This window comes from Acartia tonsa, chromosome 1, assembly GCF_053477335.1.
Source record: "Acartia tonsa isolate MP-2025a chromosome 1, ASM5347733v1, whole genome shotgun sequence".
In the NCBI taxonomy this organism is placed as follows: domain Eukaryota; kingdom Metazoa; phylum Arthropoda; class Copepoda; order Calanoida; family Acartiidae; genus Acartia; species Acartia tonsa.
In genome coordinates, this window is record NC_137260.1 from 59,810,739 (window position 1) to 59,826,834 (window position 16,096).

General features: G+C 32.0%; 1 protein-coding gene across 1 annotated transcript; it reads right to left on the reverse strand.

Annotated features, from left to right (window-relative positions):
* Positions 1 to 3,398: 3,398 nt before the first annotated feature.
* On the reverse strand, positions 3,399 to 15,213 carry LOC145328201 (uncharacterized). The gene is made up of 9 exons (XM_080171799.1): positions 14,952 to 15,213; positions 12,750 to 12,859; positions 11,095 to 11,157; positions 9,792 to 9,854; positions 9,331 to 9,418; positions 8,988 to 9,024; positions 8,390 to 8,417; positions 5,427 to 5,495; positions 3,399 to 3,579 (listed from the first exon to the last, which is right to left on the reverse strand). The coding sequence occupies exons 1-9, from the start codon at positions 15,162 to 15,164 to the stop codon at positions 3,399 to 3,401; spliced, it is 852 nt and encodes a 283-aa protein (XP_080027925.1). The 5' UTR covers positions 15,165 to 15,213.
* Positions 15,214 to 16,096: the final 883 nt, after the last annotated feature.

Consider the following 16,096-nt stretch of genomic DNA (forward strand, 5'->3'; position numbering starts at 1 on the left):
AAGCAGTTTTTTCAACAAATTTACTTACAATTTTGCTTCGACTCAAATACTTTTAAATTCTGATTATTCAGTTCAGATACCATACAAGTGTTAATGTCCGTTTGTCCTACCGTTTCAGTGCTTCGCTTTTATGGATGTTGTCATCCTTGTTTTACAGGGATTATACAAAAGCTTTCTCCAGGGGCAACTAAAAGATCAACCTACCACCTCAAATTTTAGATTTACGAGAAAAAATAAAAACAAACTTGGAGAGGGGTTGGATAGTAATTTTCTAGAGGTGATTTCTCTTGGGAGGGTGTAGGTACGCTAACCCAAAATTGATGAAAACCTTCTTGGTACCTATACAAAGCTTAAATTAACAATATAGAGAATAGCAGCTACGCCCTTAGAGGCCTCTAGTGGCACTTTAAATGGTTTAAAAAAATAATTTGTCTATGTTGCGTTCAAGTCTCTACGCAAAAGCGAGAATATTTAAAAGAAATTAGATTTTTTGTGATTTCTCTTGGAAGTGTGGTGGTACCCTCCCCCAAAATAGTTATATACCTTCCCGGGACCCATGACAAGCTTCCCTGTTAGGGGGAACCCGATCAGTTTTCTGTGTTAGTGAGGTCCTTCGGTACAAACACACAGACAAACAAACATCCTGTTACTTTATTATAAGGATAAAAAGCAATTTGATAATAAAATTGATATAGTGAAAATAAGATTACCCTACATACTTATGACGACACCATGGAAACTGTCCCAATTTTGTATAACTTTTGCGGAACATGTTCCAGTTACGTCATATTTTTCTTTCCCGGTAAAGGGAAGGGGGAAAGAAAAAAAAGGGAAGGGGGGAAGAAAAAAGAGATGGGAGAAAAGGGGGTTTTCCCCATCTCTTTTGAAGAGATTTTCTTAATAACTTTTGATAGCTCAATTTTGGTGAAGACTTATCTGGTCAATGAGTATATCTTATAATACAAAGTAGATTGATGTCTGTGCGTCCGTCTGTAATTCCGTCTGCCCGTCCCTTAAGATTTCGGTAACAATAACCACTGAACCGATTGGATTCTACTCTTCAGGTAATATATCTACTGGTCCTGTGGTAGTTATAAGCTATTTTATGGGAGGGTAAGATACCCCAAACCCCCTCCTCCAAAAAAATCACCCTAAATTTTTTTAGGCAGTTAATTTAAATGTAGTGGTTGCAGCACCAGAGGTTCTTATTTTTTAAAATTTACCTCTAGAGGTTAGGGGCGAATCTGCTAGAACTCTATAAATCACTTTACCCGTCGTAATGTAATTATTGCAAAAGAGGGATTTTCATCTCTATTCAGAATTTTATTTCGGCTGCATAATAAGATTGGGTTCTGAAATTCATTTAGAGAATCCTCCTGATTTATGTCCATTTACTCTGTAACATACTCTGTCCGTCTGTTGTTTTCACAAAAAATTACTTGTGCTTCGCTACTTATGGATGTTGTCATCCTTGTTCTTATAGAAAATAGAAGAAGGTTATAAAATAAAAAGAAATTCTGAACACAAAATGAAAACACTCACATTAGAGTTTATTAAGATAAAACGAATATTTTTCTTTTCTTTATATTTAAAAGTACTCTTAAAATTCTAGAACCATTCTGTGTGTATGTGTCTGTGGTGTGTGTGTGTATATAGCCATTGTTTCTTAGTCTTTGGACCTAAGAAGTCATCTTTCTGTTTTAAATCTTCTGAAAGTGACTAAATCTAATTTTTCTTTATTTGTAAAACAATAATAAATTCAACAAGAAAAAAAGATTAATTTCAACAAGTATGAAAGCATCCATAAAAACGAAGCAAATTAAGTATTAGATATTGTATGATCGACATAAAAGCTTTTATGATATCATTTCAGAACAACGTATTTAGTGTCAAAATGATTCAACTATTATTTAGAGATTATTGTAAATAAGTCAAAGACCTCATTGTTTTCTCATGTGACGTGCATGCCGTATTTGTAGAAAAGCTCCGCTTTAAAACACTTTTAATACGGATTGAGGAATTCATAATCTTGGCGAAGATGGTTTGGTCGCTTCTTGATAATCACATATTCCCTGAAAAGGAAAAACATTGCAGGATTAAAATCAATCAAAATCGATAATAACTATATTTAAAGCTTGCTAATATAACGATCCCCCATCCATCCCCTTTACTCCATCTCCTCCCCTCCTAATAAATGACGAACAGACCAATAAATAATGTCCATGTTAGTAACCCAAATTGACGAAAATTTTTTCCATTTAACATATCCATGTATATTCTATATTCATTATCATTATTTACTGCTTATACTGTATGTATTTAAATTTTTTTATTTAAATGGTGAATCGAAAATTTGCTTATTTGTCTTATCTTATATTCACAATTTGTTCATAGGCCTCCTTTGGAATGATTCCTTTATGAGAAATGTAAAGCACTTTTCGAACAATTGAACACGAAATTATTTTCTTTTGTATTCAAAATTGCGCAAGAAAATGAATATTACCAGCTCATATTTGTATATTTTTGTGTGTAAACTTTACAATATACATTGTCTGTGCTTGTTGTATTCTATTGAGAATACAAAACAAACAAGGATGCCAACATCCATAACCAACAAAGCAATACGGACACGGAGATTCAAAGAGCATTTGTTAAAATAAAGAATAGACTTAATAATTTACCAAAAACACCAAACATATAAAGAAATATATGAAAAATATAAAATAACCAAAAAGCAGTCCGACCGCCATGGATGTTTAAAAGTTGATTATGATGGAAATGTTGACAACAAGTTTCAGCCGTGTATCTTGAATAGGAGCTGAGAAAATCATGTTTCCCTTACTTTGTCTCTAATGGACGGACGGATATTTGTAATTATAGATTAGCTTCGCTACTAAAAACAATAGCTTAATAGCAGTATATAAAAAATGATAATTTTTTAACACTTGACACGAGAAAAGTTTTGTTATTCTTAATCCTTTAAATCAATAGTCAGAGCTTTATCAATAACGCTTTGTGCTTTAAATATTTTAAGGTTAAAACTTACTTTAATTTTTCTTTACTCATACCCGCCATAGTATTCTCATCTAAAATAATATTAAATAATAGTTCCATGAACAATAACTAGCGGATACGCCCCTAGTGGCCTCTAGGGGCACTCGAGGACGATAGAGGAGGTGGTTGAATTTTAACCAAATTTTTAATTTAGATTTAAAAAGAAAAATTGAAAAAAATTGTTGTGGGGAACTATTTTTCTGAAGGGGAGGGGGGAAGAGTGCATCACACTCCATTTTAAAAAAGATTTGTTTTAAAAAGAAACTAACATACAATATCTAATAATAATAATAATAATTTATTGTTGAAATTTTGAACTAATTATGATATTGATCAAAATGAGTTCAAAGAAAAAGGTCACAAAGACGTACATAGCAAGTTATAGAGTGTCTACGCTCCACAAAATAATACTTACCAATAGTTTTCTGGAGATGTACTCTGTATCTGTATCCCATAAAATTATAATACAGAGAAATAACCAAGAACAAGGCAAATCCAATGCTCACAAAAACTCCAGCATGCAAACTAAAAATAAATATCGAGTTCAATTCTAGTTTATTTGAAAGTTCAAAAGAATATTGTGGGGGTTGGGTTAATTTTTTCTAGGGGGTGATTACTCTTGGAAGGGTGTTTGTACCCTCCCCAAAATATTTATTAACCTTTTCAGGACCTATGATAAGCTACACTGTAAAGGTGAACCTTAGTTTAGCGATTTGCTTGATCCTTATGTACACACAGAAAGAAATACACAGATCCGTCACAAACGGATAGCTTTTTTCGTTAATTTAGGCATGTTAGAATTGTCCCATCAATTTCAAACTTTGCATGGTAATTCCTTTAGTAGTTAGGTACGATTTAGAAAGCGTAGCAACTCTGTAATTATTACAAGAATGTCCGTATGTTCATTTTAACATGTTAATTTTTACTTTTTTAACAACAAATTTTTATGTGATCTAATCATCCGATTGATCTGATGTTTAGTATACTGATTCCTGGGACAACAAAGTATAATGTTATAAGCGAAGCAACTCTGTAATCAAGTCCTAAAGTAAATATGTCCATACACATTATCCTGTATCAAGCAGTTTTTCAACAAATTTACTTACAATTTTGCTTCGACTCCTATACATTTATATTCTGATTATTCAGTTCTGACACTATATAAGTGTTAATGTCCGTTTGTCCTACCGCTTCAGTGCTTTGCTTTTTTGGATGTTGTCATTCTTGTTTTATTTAAGGAAAGTGAAGATTTTATGTATTTAAGCATTATAAGATTTTTAAAAACTCAAATATTTTTCTATTTGTTTTATTCTTTATTCTTCTAAATCTGATTTTCCTCTACCTTGCTCTTGTATAATTAAGTTAGCAAAGGATTAATTGCAATATGTGGTTAACTCAGGGATTTAGGGATAGGAAAAAACTAAACCCCAAGAAGCTCTTTATAGTGCCTATAAAAAAGGGATACATTTAAAAACTTTTTAAAAATCCCGAGGAACGTCATATCAGATCTATAGTATAGATCTATATACAGACAACTACCTCCCTTCCTTTTTCAAAGACCTCTTTCGTCTGCTTCTAAATTATTATCTGCTACTTGGCTGTGTTAATATAGGCGACACCATTTGTTGATTTTCAATGACCCAATAGAAAGGTTGCACAAGGCGGTTGCGATAGGGAGATACAATTATTTAACCCTTTCTCCCTCTAGTGTTTTACTCTAATCGTCATATTAAAATAATTGACTATTCTAATAAGACGTCATACGGAATACTTTGTCCAAACGTTTATAAATTTATCCCCATTTTTATTTGCACTATAAAGAACTTCATTATTTCTCTCCATTGTCTTCATCCTACCTGAGTTAACTCAAGACTAACTTCGCTAAATCCAACTAAGATTGCAAAATATTTCTTTATTTTCTCCCACTAACATGTGTTGCTTATAATGATATTTTATATTAACAACAGGAAATTTTATTAATTCAATTTTAGGTTTTTGGCAGGTATTGTAAATAAATCACTGAATATGATATTATTGTTAAATATCAAATTATGCGATCTATGTTCTTAAATTTTTAAGATTGATCACAGCTGAAAGGAAGTATGCACTTACTTCAATTATAGAGTAGCTACGTTAAGAGATATGCTAAACAGGTTTGGTGATTTTTAGCATAGAGATTAATAATTATCAAAAAATATTGTAAAAGCGACAATGTTTCAGCCATGTTAGTTGGTTAAAGTATTTTTTATATTATTATTTTTTATACTCAATTCGAATTGGCCTTTAACAAAAAAAAACCATAAAAGCTTATTCAAAATCAGAATTTCACAGACAAAATTAAATTTTTTTTTTATAATTTGAAGAAAATTTACCTGTAAATATCGAATGTACATTGGCAGTAGTCTGTTGACCAGGACGTTATTGGTCCACAGCTCACACGGCTAGGTAAAACAAGAATCAAAACATTCATAAGTAGCAATGAATAAAAAACATGCATGTACAAACGGAAATTGTGAGTTATAGATCAGATAATTAGTAGTCACAAAAGAGGGAAAAGAAGGATAAGAAATTTCAATAAATCAATTTTGTAGCGTAACCGTCAGACTGACGGACCAATTAAGTTGTATGCTATATGCTCTTTGGAAAGAGTTTCTATGAACAGAAAAATCAGCAGCTTCTATCATAAATGGCCTCCGAAAAATATCCCCCACAGCGTTACGGACGGACAGATGAAGTGAATTTTATAGTAGCCTCGCTTTCAAAATACGTTACTACACACATGTTTTAAATTATTTGAAAATAAGAGATAATTAGGTCAATAAATATAGTATGTATTTATATATCATATTTTTTCTAATTTGTCCAATCAAAATATTCGCTTTTTCATACCAACACACTATAGACAGAGAAAAAGCTCCTTGATTGAAATCAACAATAAACTTTTCATTCGACATGTTGTAAAAAGGCTCAACAGCCGCAGCTATATTCAACCGCAATTAGCCGCTATATGATGATTAATTTCCGCCAAAAAAAATGCAGTTTAAAGTAGGGTTGGGTCGGATACTTTTTTTGGCTGGATACCAGATATCCGGCTGATTTACAATACCGGATATCCGGTTCCGGCCGGATATCTGGCCAACGTTCGATATCCGGCAAATTACCGTATATCAGGCCAGATAACTGGCTATCCGGCGTCAAAAAACAGCTGGATATCCTGTAAACGGATAGTTTTAATATCCGGTATCCGGCCAGATATTGAAAATGGCCGGATATCCGGCCGGACATCTGGCCCAACCCTAGTTTAAAGCCAGAATTTTTGAAAGCGAAGCTTTTCTATAATTAGGGTCGGTCCGTCCGTACGTCCGTAACGGATAGCTTTTTTCGTTAATTTAGGCATGTTAGAATTGTCCTATCGATTTCAAATTTTGCATGGTGATTCCTTTAATAGTTAGGTACGATTTAGAAAGCGTAGCAAATCTATAATCATCACCAAAATGTCCGTACGTCCATTTTAAACATGTTGATTTTTTATTACTTTTTTTAACAACAAATTTTTATGTGATCTAATCATCCGATTTATCTGATTTTTGGTATATTGATTCCTTGGACAACAAAGTATAATGTAATCAGCGAAGCAACTCTATAATCAAGTCCTAAACATGTAAGTATGTCCATAAATATTATCCTGAATCAAGCAGTTTTTCAACAAATTTACTTACAATTTTGCTTTGACTCTTATACATTTATATTATGATTATTCAGTTCTGACACTATACAAGTGTTAATGTCCGTTTGTCATACCGTTTCAGTGCTTCGCATTTATGGATGTTGCCAACTTTGTTTATTTTGCAAGTTACAGGATCTGTGTGTGTGTGTACCGACGGATCTCGCTAACTACTGAGCAGACATTGTTCTCCTTTACACGAGAGCTTCTCATAGGTCCTGGAAAGGTTAATAACTTTTTGGGGGGAGGGTACCACCACCCTCCCAAAAGATCGCCCCTTGAAAAAATTGTCGACAACCCCCCAACTCAAGGGCACCTAATCGCCTCTGGGGGCGTAATCGCTAGTACTGATATATAATAATAATTCCTCCAATTTTGTTTTTTAAAAGCCGCAGCTACCCAAAAAAATGTCAGCTACCAAGCCCTGTATAAAACTTTATCTTACATACATTCCAAACTTTTAAATGAATTTTGCCAAAATCTACATTTCATAAAAACACAAATTGTAAAGTTCTATATTCACTTTAAAGTTGTTTTTTATTTCGTGGTAAAAATATGAAAATTTAATTTTCAAGTTTGAAAGAAGAGAATTTGCAAATAGTTTGCTGAAAATATTTGCGTTTCAATACATTTGATCAGAAACTTTGGATCTACTGCAGTTCGCGGTAAAATATTGCTAGTAACGAATATTGCCAAAAATCTATGAGTTTTACAGGCTGCTAGCTGCCAAACGGCTGAACGTACAGATCATACCCGCACACCATTTTAAGCGGTATAAGAAGGCCTACAAATAATATGAAATAGCCAAGATCCAATGATGCACAGGGAAAGCTTCACTGAAGAAAAAACGCGTAAAATAGGCATTTTTCGCGCATTTCTCTGCACTTCGAGATAATTATGCATTATTTGTAGGCCTTCTTATGCTGCTTAAAACAGTGAGCATTATCTGTACGTTCAGCCGTTTGGCAGCTAGCAGCCTTTAAAATTCATAGATTTTTGGCAATATTCGTTACCAGCAATATTTTACCGTGAACTGCAGTAGATCCGAAACTTTAAAACAAGATAACATTTTGGAGGTGTCATACCTTCCGCTTAAAATGCCAAAAGAAGGGATTTTAAAATAGAAATAGAAATAATATAGAAAGAATGAAATAGAAATATTGAGAAATAATAATTTAGAATTTATGAAAAACACACATAAATATATAGCATGTATAAAACACCAATTTACCATTAAAATTTCATTAAAAGAATATATTTTAGCATATGCCTAAATCAAACCAAGTTCCGAAATGGTTAATGAGACGAAGCCCATTATGTCCTATTTTTGATTCCTGTGACGTCATAAAAAATGAGGGATTATCCATATATTTTTTAGGGTTTTTTTCCCACTCTCATCTCCCTCCTTTTTATGACGCACAGGAATCAAAAGTAGGACAGGTTGGGCTTCATCGTTATATGAATATGTTTTAAGTTATTTAGGTTAAAATATTTTTAGAATACAAGATGATTATAATCTTCTTTGAGCAATATGTTGATAAAAAAACGTAATCTTTTTGCATTGTTTGTTTTTTCTTCAGTTACTAAATCCCTAATTTTTGTTATTTATACCTGTTTATGCAGTCACATTCACAACTTTCTAAAATAATATTATATATTTTATTTTTAAAAAAAATGAATATCATTAATTTCTTTCATTTTTTAAACTTCTAGAGTTAATTTTAAATTGTGTGTATTTCAAATTAATGGAAAGTAAAGTTTGTCGATTTTCATTAGCATGCAGAAATAGGTAAAAAGAAAAAAAATTTTGGTATAACCCCCACAAAACTGCTAAAATCACGAAACCTTTTGAATTAATTTTAGCTGATGATTTTCTTCTATATTATTTGTTTTCTTTTAGAACTAATCTTTTTAAATAAAAATAAAGATTAAGAACAGTGATTAATAATGTTTTCCAGTATGGCTTTGAAACCGATTAATATCCGCAGGATTAGAACCAGTTCTCAGATATACAAAAAAAATCATACATAGCATCTAATTACAGACAATTTTCCACAAATATAAAAATAAAAATCATAAAATTAATAATAGTTATGTTAGCCCAGGCCTTCGGCTTCTCGGAGCTAACAAAACTGGTTTTAATCTTATATTTTTCATTTTAATAATCATGGAAAGCTGTCTATGATACGATATGATAAATATCTATTACCTGGATTCAATTCTTTTCCTACAGGGCACTCCGAGTCCTAGAATATTAATGAAACTTAAATGGATTTATTTTTGATCAAATCATTACTTTATATGATGTAAAAATGTCCTTCCTTTTCGTAATTGTTGCTCCATATGGTTTGCTCTGAAAAACTGACACAGAAATTTGTCTATAAAAAAAGGGGGTAAATTTAAAAGTTTTGAACGACGTATTTCGAATGACGCCATATTAGATTGATGGACTATTCTAATATGACGTCTTTCGGGATGTTTCGGTCAAAAGTTTTTAAATTTTATCCCTAATTTTTATAGGCTTTATAAAGTTTCAATATTTGGCTTATAACCTGACAATGACACAAACATGAGGTAGTATTTAGAAAAGCATTTTCTGGACAAACGGTAGAACAAGAACAACCACATTCCTCTTCCATCCTGAACAAAGAAAAAACTAATATTATTGAAAACTTTGATCTAAAGCATTATGCACTTTAGCGGTTTTTCTAAAGAGCACTTTTACAGAATTATAATGTTTAACCCATTAACTGATCTAACTAAAATTACTATCACTAAGAAAAATTTAACTTTAAAATTTTTAAAAAATCAGGAATCTCAAGAGATAAGACAATGATCAACAAAATAACCCCTCTTAAAAATGAACGTTGGAATAGTTAGGACAATGATAGTTTGTATCAATCAATTAAGATTAAATTTAAGTCTCCAACGAATAACTTCGTATAAAACTTTGGGAACCAGTATATTTTACATTCCAATGTCCCCTATCTCATTGCTTAGAATGTACTCGAACCTGACTGGATGAATGGCTTCAACACAATGTCCATCTTCATAATGAACTAGGATGGTTATATTCCTAAATAAAAAACAAAATCAAAATTCAAAAAATAATTTAAACAAGGATAAAAACATTCATAAGCAGTAAAGCGCTTAAATATAAAAGGAAAGAAGAACAGCCTAGCAGATGAGAAGAAAAATTGTGAATCACAGACAGACCGACGGATATTTAAGTAGATGCTCAGTGGTCATAAGAAGAGACTAGTGAGAAAGATACATATTAAAGAAATACGAGCAGCACCGATAGACTGGCGGATTAATTGAGTTATAGAGTGGATGCTTGCTGGTTACGGGTACAAGTTGAAGACGAATAAAATCCCTAAAAAAAATCAACATGTTACGTAGAAAAACGAGGGATTATCTATCTCTTTTTTATCTTTCTCACTCCTACTCTCCTCATCCCTCATTTTTATGACGTCATTGAGCGACTTTCTTTGTCTTCGTACAAGTTTTATTTTAATTTTGGACGTATTCGTTTTTGATTTAATGACAAAATATTTCAAAAATGATACATGGACGGCCCAATTTAAAAATTGATTAATTTTTTAAATTTAATTTATCAAATTTTACATTCATTAGAGTACTTTTATCTTGATAAATTGAAGAAAAAAATATTATATAAAAACAAGGATAACAACATCCATAAAACAAATCAGGTACTAGAACAATCAAACATGAACAAATACAGGGTAGCTACGGGTATGTTATTTTAGCATATAGTTTACATGAATTGAAAGATGCTTTATTTAGTAATAGCAGCTACGAACCTAGAGGCCTCTACTTATAAACCTATAGGATCTATAAAAAGCTACATTGTAAAGGAGAACCATATCGGTTCCGCTGTTAGCGAGATCCTTCGCTACAGAGAAAGAAAAGCTTGATGTTTTATATAATAGGATACCTAAAAATTTACCTAAACGCCAAAGAAATGCCTGTTTCAGATTTTAATCGAAATATTGACTTTAACATAATTTGTTCTTAATGATTGCTCAATACAAACTAACATACAGACGTAACATCCCTAGTTAAAGAGTAGCAGCGCACCCAATAATTAATTTACCTATAGTAAGTATATTTAGGCTGACATGAATAGCGTGTACAAGCATACAAACTAACATACATAGTTATAGAGTAGCAGCGCTACCAATAATAAATTTACCTATAGTAAGTATATTTAGGCTGAAATGAATAGCGTGTTGAAATATACAGACGTAACATCCCTAGTTATAGAGTAGCAGCGCTACCAATAATAAATCTACCTATAGTAAGTATATTTAGGCTGACATGAATAGCGTGTTGAAATACGGCAAAATCCCACACACCTGTAATAAATTATCATAAATACACTGTAAAAATTATATCATAAATAATAAAAGAAAAAAATCTGAAAAAAAACATCAACTATAATAATTAGCATTATTATAACAACTAACAGCTACGCCCCCTTGATATTTCTAGGAGCATTTGAGGTACGGGATAAGGGGGAGCGTCGATTACCCCATTTTTAATTTTAGTTTTTAAAGAAAAGGGAATAAAAGTAGTTTTTGGGGCAATTTCTCTTCGGAGGGTGGTGGCACCAAACTACCCAACCCTAGCAAAAAAATTGTTATAAATCTACCAAGGACTTATGAAAAGCTACATTGTAAAAGAGAACCATACTGGTTTAGCGGTTAATGAGATCCTTCGGGACAGACACACAGACAGGCAACCTGTTACTTTATTATAAGGATAAAGTAGAAGGACGAATGTACGAGTGTCAACAAATGAAAAGATATTTCCTCAATTTACAGGGAAGCTCTGTTTTGGTCTTTTTTAAATTTAATCTTTTTGATTGTTTGGGTTATGGTGGAGGGGTTGGAGATTGTCCCCTTGATGCTAGGAGCGCACAAGAATTTTGAAATAGAAGTTCAATTAATCATAGCATATGTTTTCACAGTTATAATGTATATATATATATAATACTTTATTATGAAACTTTTTCATCAAACGTTTTTATTCATATTTCTTAAAATTTTATATTTTTTACACAGCCAAGTAGCAGAAAATATTTTAGAAGCAGACGAAAGAGGTCTTTGAAAAGGACGGGAGGTAGTTGTCTGTATATACATCTATACTATAGATCTGTTAGAAAAACTGTAGACAATTTTATTGTATTAAGTAAGTTGAAGACGTCTAATAATGACCTAATGGATGTAGAACACATGTGAATATTATGGTAGGGGGAAAATTGTCGTCAATTTATGTTGCTAACATTGACATTATATATTGCTCAGTTCGCTTATAAAGTAGGAGGGGGAGGGGATTGGGTTGAAGGAAGAAATCTTAGTTTTAGCCAGCAACAAGTTTCACTTTATTCGAGAACTTGATAATCTGGTGTAAGATCCAAGTAATAATAAATCCATTTTAACTACAATTATTAAATTAACAACCTAGAAAACATGCATTTAAAGATAAATTTAAATTTGACTTTATATTTTGTAAGAATCTAAAACCTGGTAATTCTTGTTTTGTAATCTACTTTAAAATTTAATCTCTAGATTTACAATTACTTCAATAAATTTGCATCTAGTATAATAGAGAGTGAGTTCAATATAAGTTAACTAAGAGTCAAACTTTGGAACAAATAATATAAAATTTCATAGGCTAGTCTTGGAGCTTGGGTTATCTTAGCCTTACATAGATATAAAGGAATAATAAAAACTAATTTTACATTAGAATGATTTTGTTGTAAAAATTCAATCAGTTACTGGCATTCTGAATTTGTGCCCAAAATAAAAAAATTGGGGTATTATGACTACTTGTGACAGTCTTGCAATAGTTTAAGCGGTTTCTTTCCTGCAGGCTTCCTTTAACGGAAAAAATTGAAATAATATAAGTCATAATAAAATTATTCTTCTTTATGATAACATTTTACCTGGAAACATTAAGAATAGTTGGACGGATGGATACAATGGAGGACTGGGAGGCCAGGTTGTCAGGTATCTCCAGCTTTTCAGGTATGCTCACTGTTGAACAGTATGGCGTCTAAATAATAATTTTCTGGAATTTTAAAATAGTTGAATTGTGTGTTATTCGACTAATGGGTACTTTCTTGTAACTCAATTCTGGAGCACTGCCAACCCCTCCTTAGTTTGGAACAAAATTGAAAATAAAGGTGGATGGAGATGGGGGGGGGGGGGATAAGGAAATAATTTAAAACCCGGGTGAGGGGGGGTTGTTTTAATTCTGTAGTAACTAGCCAAAACAAAGACAAAAAGATTAGTAATAAGAGTAAGGTCGCCAGGAAGTCCTTGTTCATATAAAAAGGTAAGGTCATAAAGACAGCTAAAAAGTTTCTTAATAAGGTTACCAGCAAGTCAATCCAAGATGAAAAATCAGGCCCTATTATTGTTGATTAATGAAAAAAGGTCAAATAGATTTTCGCAGATTTCCTATTGGGCTCTCCTAACCTAACCTCTGATTGCAGATTAAAGGAATTAACCAATTGAATTAAAAACCTCACTCTACTAGCTGTCAATGAAATATTTAAATGAGATGCATGTGATCAGGTGCTGCTATTCAGCCAATTAATTCCAATTGAAAATGCCGCAAAATTTGATATTTTGTTGGAGTAAAGTTGGAGTAAAACTTTTTTTTTATGTAACTGAAAGGGAGTGGGAAAGAAGGGAGAAAAAAAATAGGGGGTTGTGGGGAAATTTTCCTTTAGAATTGTTTGTCAGAATCACATTCCCTTTTCCCTGTGTGTGATAAAGATGACAGAATCTTGTAAAACCTGACCTGGACTTGTGTACTATGTAGGAAGATTGACAATTTCAGCATTAATTTCCAGAGAGTGAGATAGAGGGGACAATGGGCTGTTTATTATACTAGTACCTAAAGTTTAATAATAACCTTTTCTTAATCGTTGGCTTAGCAATTTTTTTGGACCTTTATTCAATTTTAATTGGTTGGTTCATTCAGTTGAATGTCCAGAACGTACAGAAGGGGTAATTTTGTGCATCATCATTAGGTATGTACCTCAATTTATCGGTGATTGTCTTATCCCTTTAGATCCCTGATTGATTTCCGTCCCTTTCTATAGTCAACTAAATTTTAGGCAATTTCCCTGTAAAATTTGATTGTCCTTTGAACCAACCTACCTATTTTTTAGGGAGATTTAACTAGGCTGAAAATTTCTGAATAGTTCATTCTTTGATAGTGTTATTTATAAAAAGAGGTTGGATAAAAGTTCTTTCTTGATCTTTAAAGAATGTTTAAGAGATTTGAGAATAATATTTGTCGATTCTAATTCATGTAGAATGTGTATCCCCCTTTATGTTAAAACAGAATGTGTAAGTATGGATGAGATATTAATGGGCGAATATAGGTTGGATATGATATGAGCTTATATCAAAGGTGCAAGTATATACATTATGAATAACTCAAGCAAATAAAGATATTCCATTGGATAAGGCCGTTATAGCTAAAAACCTAGCCAATTGGGCTAATTTGTGACGTCAGAGGAGTGGTTCCCTAACATATTCAAATACCCATATTCACAACAGGATGCGTGCCTAAATACTGTTGTTATTTTGCAGTACAAATAAATGAGAAAAAGGTTTCGGGAATTAATCAGGGGTAAATATACCCTCCTTCTACCTTCATACAAAATATATAAAGTAAAATATTTAAAAGTTAGAAAAACATCAAATAATGTAAAAAGTAAAATAAAAAATAATCAATAAAATTTTCTTGGAGGAAGAATGATTTCAAATCCCTGTTTTTTGTGGTCGTGTGTGTGTGTGTGTTGAAAATGTATAAAAATTTATACAATGTAAAGCCAAGACAACGTTTTTTTTTATAATGAATGAATTATATATTGACATTATGTTAACGGGGGTTCCAAAAAAAACCAATCACTCAAAATTTGAACCCTCTAAGTACTTCAAATCTTGGAGATAGACCATGTAATGTTTAGAGTTTTTGATGTAAAAACCTTTCTATGGACACCTTAACCATATTTCTAACTAAATCTTTGCCAATTTGGCATTAAAGAAGAAAGACACGTCCAACATTGAGAGCAATTTTACCTCCCCTACTCAAAGTAATTGAACATACTTATCCTTGTAAAACTTACAAGCTGCAGCGTCGGATATTTCTTGATTTCGTCCGGAATATCTTGAAAGGGGCAGATCTCCTCCCTCTCCCCACCACCACCAGAGGCGGCCCCCGCTGCCGCGTCACAAAAACCGCCGCCATGACTCAAGTTATGAATTATTACAAACTGGAGTAAACTGATGTATGACAAAGACATTGTTGTTGTGGGGAGGATGGTGGTAGTAGAGTACATTCTAATTATAAATTCAGATTCCAAAAATCAGGTCTTTATAATTAGTTACATATTATATACAACCATTCCATTTCTGTAATTTTAAAATTCTTTAGCACAACTCACAATGATAAATTTAACTTTATTCTCATAATGATAGATATAACCATAAATATAGAAATTGAACCGTTAAAAGTAACTTAGATATTGGCTATTATATATATTTTAGTAGTTTATTGAACATTAGAGTAAACACTAGAGGAAAAAAGGGTTAAATAACTGTATCTCCCCATCTCAACCGTCTTGTGCAACTTTCCTATTGGGTCATTAAAAATCAACAAATGGTGTCGCTAATATTAAATCAGCCAAGTAGCAGAAAATAATTTAGAAATGGGTCTTTGAAAAAGGAAGGGAGGTAGTTGTCTGTATATACAATCTATAGTATAGATCTGTTTATTGAACAAAAGTAAAAATAAAGTCATATATCATCTACATTAAAATTTAAAATTATAAAAATTGCTAAAACTTAATGTTTTCATATTTTTAAATCTAATTATAAATAAAAGTCAATGTCGTAATTTATTGATTTAAATTCTTTTAATCAAAGCTTGTCAGCTGCGCCTTGGTTAAATTGACGGCTTATTCGTGGCTGCTAGCCCTGTTATAAATTGTAACTTCTAAATATCCCTGCTTGCATTACTTTTGTAAAAGTTGAATAGGTTTATATAATTTGATTTTTTTCACAATTTTAATATATCGAGTGTGTCTTAATATGCCTGACCTACACTTAACTAAACATGGCTTATTTTTTTTTCAGATCTGATAATTACAAATTTCCAATTTTTGCTTATTTCAGCAAATTCAAAAAAGTCTGTCAGTCTCGTTCACATTTGTAACAAGGATTTTTGTTCATAAGTAGCGCAGCAACAGAAAGCATAAAGAATATGAAGTCT

Bases quoted from the DNA above. Each gene is read 5' to 3' on its own strand.
- LOC145328201 (XM_080171799.1), bottom strand. From the start codon at position 15,164: ATGTACTCTACTACCACCATCCTCCCCACAACAACAATGTCTTTGTCA. The intron at 9,025-9,330 runs GTTATAAGCCAA...TTAATATTCTAG, and splicing joins CATGTTTGTGTCATTGTCAG to GACTCGGAGTGCCCTGTAGG. The intron at 3,580-5,426 runs GTAAATTTTCTT...ATTTATTTTTAG, and splicing joins TGTACATTCGATATTTACAG to TTTGCATGCTGGAGTTTTTG.